Source organism: Macaca nemestrina, chromosome 5, assembly GCF_043159975.1.
Source record: "Macaca nemestrina isolate mMacNem1 chromosome 5, mMacNem.hap1, whole genome shotgun sequence".
NCBI lineage: Eukaryota > Metazoa > Chordata > Mammalia > Primates > Cercopithecidae > Macaca > Macaca nemestrina.
In genome coordinates, this window is record NC_092129.1 from 182,608,603 (window position 1) to 182,615,699 (window position 7,097).

Sequence of the window (7,097 nt, forward strand, 5' to 3'; positions counted from 1 at the left end):
TGCAGCCCTATTTCAAGCCCGCGGGTGCAGGCGTTCAGTAGGATCCAGACAGCCTCTACTCTAGAAGGCTTAGCAGAGAAGGTGAGCTCCAAACCCAGGGCAAAGCAGTCCCGCCCCTGCCCTCCCGACCTTTCCCGTCATGAATCTAGAACAAATTCCCCCGCCTGCCAAGTTTCAGGGAAGAAAATAAGCAGGAAAGGCTTCAGTGGCAGCTTGCTGTTACTTTCACACGATGAAACTCCTTTTAGGCTGTTCTTTAATTTGTATGTAGCTGAAATAGAATGATCGAGTATTTCTCTCCTACAAACATCAGCTATTGTCGTACTGCCTTCGCATTCTGTTTTATTTCGAGGAATCACATCTTATGTGTTATTTGATGAGTACATCTGTGTATGGAAAAGCTAAATATTTATCTCACTTCTAACAATTATGTATCTCAAAGTCTTTTTTCTTTCTTCCCTCCTTTCCTTCCCCTCTTTCTCCTTTCCTCCTTTCCTTTCTTCCTTGTTTCCTATTTTGTAATTCATCTTGAACTCATCTCAATCTTCAGGTAAATCAGTCTTCACAGAGCTGTAACAAAGACATTGGTGAGCAGGGGCTGAGAGCAGGATTAATTTCTTCTCCACTGGTTTTGTTTTCGCCAGCCTTCCTTCCAAGGACGCCTCTTAAGTAGATGGAAATGAAATGCCCTCGTTTCCTCGAGTGGAGCAGTTGGGGAAAGCGGGAGAAGGAACGCCCTCCCAGAGGGGACACTGGCGGGCAGTGCGGGGTCCCGCAGAGCTGCTGGCTGCAGCTCCGTGCTGGATCGTGGAAGGAGAAGTGGGTCGAGATCAGCATTTTCTTAGGAACAGAATCAAACCGAGTAGAATAGGGGTAGAATAGAATAGACCGTCTATAGAGTTCCTGGACGCTAAGGCTAAGTATTGCTTCGTGAAACTCCAGTTTCGTTTTATGAACGCGTGTGTGTGCGGGAGGCGATGTGAACTGACTTTACTGTGGGTACAAAAAGCCCAAAGCCACCGCCCAGGAAGATACATCCATGGCGCCTTAGAAAGAGGGTCGCACGCTCCCACCGAGACAGAGGGGTCCACGAGTCCTGGGACCTCGCGCCCCACACCCCAAGTCCCTTCCCCGCGGGGCTGCTGGCTGTGGGTAGGATGGGCGCTTGGCGCGGCCAGCCCTGCAGCGGGAGCTGAGCGCGCGGGGCACGGGCAACTGGGAGGGGCGCCTGGTGATTTACTCACATCCCTCCTAGCCGGAGAAGTGCAGTAATTCGAAACAGTTCTCACAGTAGTGTCCCTGACAACTTAATGTAAAAAAAATAAAAAATAAAAAGTAAGCATTAAGAGTCCAAGGGACTCGTTGGGGAGAAGAGGGGTGGAGGTGGCTGGGACGAGCTGGGGATGGATCGCTGTCACCGTCCTCACGGGCCCGCACAGCACCTTCTTAACCGCGACCTAGTGATTTACGGCGCCGAGAGCCGCAACTGAACGCGCGCAGCAGGGACCGACAGCAGGGAACCCCGGAGCCTTGTGCGCTCAGAGGGAGCGGAACGGTGGGGGTTCCCGGGGCTCGGGACCTGCTGCCCCCCGACCCACACCTGCTTCGTCTCCCCCTCTTCTTCCCTAGGACTTTCTGCAGGGCGACTGCACCAAAGCGAAACAGAAGCTGAACTGGAAGCCCCGGGTCGCTTTCGATGTGAGTATCTCTTAGGGCGCACGCCGCCCGCTGCGGGGCCCCGAGCTGCAGGGCGGCAGCTCTCAGGGTTGGGCGCCTGAGGCGCCTGCGATGCCCAAAGCCCGGAGGGCGGGGTGCGGGAGAAGTGAGGGGAGCTGGAATGAGGGACGCGGAGGCCTCTCTGGGGCGGACACCCGGGGTGGGGTGTCACCAGGAGAGGGTGGCAGGAGCTCCTCCCTCACGCCCACCCTGTGTTGCAGGAGCTGGTGAGGGAGATGGTGCACGCCGACGTGGAGCTCATGAGGACAAACCCCAATGCCTGAGCACAGCCGCGGAGCCCGCCCGCCAGCCCGCCCTCCGGCTGCGATCCCCGCAGAGTCGCCGGTGCAGACGCACTGTGGGGATGGGGAGGGGCGTGCCAATCTGCGGGTCCCTGTGGCCCCTGCTGCCACCGCGCTGTCCCGGCCGCAGGAGCGGGCCGCCCCGCCGAGTTTTGTAGCAGCCGGGATGTGACCCTCCGGGGTTTGGGCCGCTTCGCTTTTGTCGAAGCCTCCTCTGAATGGCTTTGTGAAATCAAGATGTTTTAATCATACTCACTTTACTTGAAATTATGTTGTTAGACAACAAATTGTGGGGCCTTCAAATTGTTTTTCTCTTTTCATATTAAAAATGGTCTTTCTGTGAACTAGCATTTACAGGGTCGGTGTGGATGCTTTCTCCAAGTTATGAGCACGGCTATAAGGGTCCCCAAACAAAAACCCCACAATCCAGGCCTTTGAATGAGATCGCTGTGGTCAGGCCTTGCCCTGTTTTGAGAAAAAGCCCTTGGTGGGAGGACTCCTGCAAGGCTAAGGGGGCGGGGGTGCTCTGGGGAGCCTCCTCCTTAGTCTTCGCCTGGGACATTTCTTTCCCCTCCTGGTGACAAGTCACTCTGGAAACCTAGTTCCCGAAGAAGGGAGGAATTCACACCCTGGCTGGGCTCTGCTGACTATAATTAGAACCCAAGGGCTCGCACCACCTGGAAAGAAGTCTTGAGAAATAGAGGGGGTCAGAAGAAGAAACTTGAAGGTAAGCAAATACTGTTGGAACATTCCATGGCAAAGCCCCCGGGTTACCTAGCGGTCTCTGAGCCTGTGCCTTTCCTTGTGGTCTAGAATCTTTCACACAGTGCTTATTTCCACCCTCTTCTTATTAATACTAGGTCACTTTTTAAATCTAAGCTTAATGTATTCATTCAGCCATTTATGTTAAGTGCCTAATACATGCCAGACATTGTGCTTATGCACTTGAACATCAGCGTTAGTCTGAAGTTATATTAAAAAGGTTTAAGGCTCAGATCTGGTTTTGTTGAGTGCATCATGTAGGTGGCCTGGGTGAGACCACAGGTGTGTGCTGCTGAGCTGTGTATGGTGTACAGCTACAGGTAGGCTAACACAAAGGGCAGGACACCCGCAGGCAGCAAGCAGGGATTCGTGTACAGGTGTATACCTCTGCGTGAAATTAACAGTATTTTGCCCTAGAACAAATTAGGTCAGGACACTTCTCCCCCTCACTCCCCTTCCAAGCAAAATAAAATAAAACTTTACAGCAAATGGAATTCCAGCCTTTGCACATGTGTGTGTGAGTGCGGGTAAACTATTTCTGAACGTCTTCACAGGCAGGTTTATGATCTGGGGGAGGACCGAGTCTCCAACGGCTGGCGCAGGAGAGAGGGCTCTTTGTGTGGCTGCCCAGTCGCTGCGAAAGCATGCTGGCCGGGTGGCCTCGCCCTCGACGGAGCAGAACTGGGGGGCCTGAGCTAGCCCACCCGCTCCTCAGAAGCTGCCCCAGGACCCGCCTCTCTGCGCTCCCAGGCGGGATGCTGCTAATTGGAAACACATGGTTGCTGGGAGGCCGGGCCTCCGAGCCTGGGCGAGATGGTGGGCACACACACAGATACATACTCACACGGTGTCACACATCGGCTCGAACACAAACATCCATGCACATCCATTCACAAGTGCACATACACTCCACAAACATGCCATCTCACAGTCACACATTCTCACAAACACTTGCAAACCCAACTCCCAGACCCACTGTCACACACATCCTCCAACAAATCTCACAGAGTCACGTTCCCTTTAGCCTTGACCCTGATGGGCAGGCACCCCCTCTCCTCTGACCACCGGAACCTCCATTCCCACACCCAGGAGAGACCATTCCAGGGGCCCGCAGGCTTGCCGTGGCCCTGTTTAATTCAATGTTGCTTGTTTGGACACTTAGAAGAGATTCTAGGCAGGGGTTTATAAAACTCCAATTGAGCCATGATGTTGAATTCTACTTCTCCAAATAGATGGCAGCATCCGTGTTTGAAGGAAACTAAAGTATTTTTGGTTGCAACCTTCTCACTGCTCCTGCACCCTGAGTAATGCAAGGAGCGGGAGTTCATTTGGCTTCCTGGTGTATGTGTTTAAAAGGAAAAAAGGAGAATAGATTTACTTCGACATTTTTTTATCTATTTCTGTGCTATGAGAGAATTTCATTTGGGCGTCCTTCAAGACAATTCTTATTACAAGGTTTCTTCTATCTTAAATCTCAATTAAATTTCAGTGAACTTATTGTTTCCTGCTCTGCCAAATTTTGGCTATTCGTTTCAAATGTTATAAAACATCTTCCACCTTGATTTTTTTGAAGGAAAAACTGAGAAAGTTAAACCTTCAGTACACTCACATACCATGGCAAAGCAGTTTTGCCCGAGTTTGTGCAGGAGGTGCGTGGAACCCGGGCCTCGCAGCGGCCGTCTGACCCGCAGGCCAGGCCCTGTCGCGGGCTCTCTCCGCTGCCCTTTGTCTTTAAGGAATTACGAGCGAGCTAGGCCCAGCATAATCAACCTGTCGCACCTCTGCAGCTGTTTAGGGGCGCAGGCTCAGCCGGGCAGGCTGCGCGACCTTAAGGGAGTGCTAAAGGGCTTGGGCCGCTGGTGCAGCGCGCAAGATGGCTCCTTAGGAAGGCGGGGTCCGCTTGGCCTCGGGCGCTGGCGAGGGGCGGGTCGGCGCTGGCAAACCCTACAGGCATGGCTTTGGGTTCTTTTTCGCCCCTTTTAGTCGCCTTCGCCTACACCAACACCAACACCACGAACCTCGTGGAACCGCTGGCAGCCCGTTGGAGGGCTCCTGGCAGATGCAAGGAGTGTTATTATAACACTAATGTGTTGTTAGAGCTTGGAGCAGGCAACACTTTAAACATTGACTTGAAAACAACCTGAAATGTATTGTTTACAAGTAACTTTTTAACACCCCCCCCCCCAATCTCAAAGCACCCTACGCACTTTATTTGTATTTGGGAATGCCTACCGGGTGGATTCTGTTCTAAGGTGCAGCCCACACACATCCAGGTATTTTCTACAACTTGCAGCTTTGATTGGTACGCGGGTGGCATGGGGGGTGGGGGCAACGCCCATCTAGGTTTTACAAAATGAGTGTCCCTGTGTGTGCGTGGACGTGCCTTACAAAGAGATCTTCACGTCCGTACATGCCACCCGCACCCTCCAGAAGTTGTGGATTGTCATCACGGGTCGCTAACACTTTTAACAAGCAGCAGCGGCAATGGGGGACGACACGGTGCTAGGAACTGGCCCGCCGTCCACAGTGTCCCTGAGAACACTCGGGGTCTAGGCCTGATCTCCAGGAGTTGGAGGAGGCGCCCCCGCCCCGTGCCGAGCGGCCCCAAGGCCGGAGGCCTCCCCCCACACACCCCCGGTGCCGGGAGCACATCTTCGAGGGGCCGTCGGGGTTGTTACTCGCGACTGGACCTCGAGCCGTGTTGCTATCCTCGGCCCTCGAGCCCGCCCAGGGGTCTGCACGGCCCAGGTCTGCGCTGCGGGCTTCTCCTGTGGGGCGCTGGGAGTGAGCTCTATCCGCAAAGCCCATTTCAACGTCCCAGGGATGACTACGGCAGGGGCAGGCCACCCACCCTCACCCCCTTCCTCGGCTGGAGCGCCTCTGCTGGGAGCCGACGACCGCGGCCTGACCCCAGGCCCCACCGCCCACTCCCGGCTCCCGCCCTTCCTCCACGGTCAGGGGTCACACCCAGCGGACGCCCAGTTCTCGGCTGCCCCTTTGATCTCCGAATTTGGGAGCCAGTGTGTCCGCTTGAGCGTGCACTGCCACGGGCACTGGGACCCCTTTGCTGCTGCGGGGAGGAGCCCCGACGGCAGGTGGGAAGACCTGGCTTGCCTGCGTCCCCCGCCCCCCAGCTCCCGCGACCCGGGGCGAGGCTCTCAGCCCCTGGGCTTCCCCGCTCGGGTTTTGAGGGAGGGGCCGGGCCTTCGGGCCCGCAGACCCGCCACCGCGCGTGCGCATGCGCCGGCCGCGAGCCCCTGGGTGCAGGACTGGGCGGCTCCGGCCTGCGCACTTGTCCAGGCGCCGCGGCTTAGCGCGCCCCAACCTCCGGCTCCGGTGGAGAGCTGGGGCGGGACTGAAGCACCGTGTTCATCAAAGTATCCCCTCGCCGTCAGCAGCCCTGGCCTCGCAAACGCTCCAGTGCGCTCCGGCGCACGCAGGGACTGGCGCTGCAGCCTCCGGGCCAACGGCACGCGAGCAAAGCTGGTTGGCAAACTGGGACACGCAATAGAAGTTGGGGCTGCACCGACTCTCGCCGCTTCGGGGGAGGCATGGGCCCGGGCAGGCCTAGGAGGAAGCTGCACAGCCCGAGGCCCGGGCGGGAGTGGCGGGCTGCGGACAAGGGAATGTATATTTGGAAGGGGTCAGGACCTCGGCTGGAGTCTGTCTTTTTATGGCTAGGAAGCCGACTGGGAAGGGCCTTCGGCGAGGCTTTCCTGTTGTGCCACTTTTCCCCGGCAGCGCCGGGCGCGGGGAACGCGGGGCTGCACCGGGGCGGGGGAGGGGGCTTTACCCGGCGGCTCCGGGGACTCCACTGTGGGGTCGGCCCCGCGGGTAGGCCCGCCCGGGAGCCGGCTGGCAGTTGCAGCGGACTGTCACGTTATGCCGCTGTCACCAAACACTTACTATAAATCACTGTCCTGCGCCTCCGGGAGGATCCGTCGAACCTGAGAGGGGGGAGGGGGAAGGGGGTGGGCGCGCAGGAAGCCCCACAGACACCAGGACATCAGCCCCTCGAGTTCTCTCTGGGAACTTCTAGCACCCGGACTGTCCCTGACTGTGGGAACCACGGTGGGCCGTCTTCCTCCTAAGCGCTCCCTGGGACACCGGGCGCGCCCCCTCGCCCCTGGGTTAGCGCACACCCCTCCACGCGATGACCAGCACAGCCGCTGTGAGGCCCGGCCTTGGCCGCATGTGTCCTTTGCGAGTGATAATAATAAAAATCATTGGAATCGCAAGGAAGCCCCTGGCCCCGACTCCGCAGCCGCTGCTGTCCCGAGTGCCCCGGCTGCGGAAAGACCCTGCAGCCGGCCGGAT

At 57.0% G+C, this 7,097-nt stretch overlaps 1 protein-coding gene across 1 annotated transcript in view; it reads left to right on the top strand.

The window, feature by feature from the left end:
* The window catches only part of LOC105487306 (GDP-mannose 4,6-dehydratase), a 635,071-nt gene extending 632,703 nt beyond the window's left edge, over positions 1-2,368 (top strand). Inside the window, exons 10-11 of the mRNA XM_011750748.3 lie at positions 1,630-1,698; positions 1,938-2,368. Coding sequence (XP_011749050.1) covers positions 1,630-1,698; positions 1,938-2,000 — 132 coding nt within the window. The 3' untranslated portion in view covers positions 2,001-2,368. The remainder of the gene's footprint in view (positions 1-1,629; positions 1,699-1,937) is intronic.
* The last annotated feature ends 4,729 nt before the right edge of the window (positions 2,369-7,097 follow it).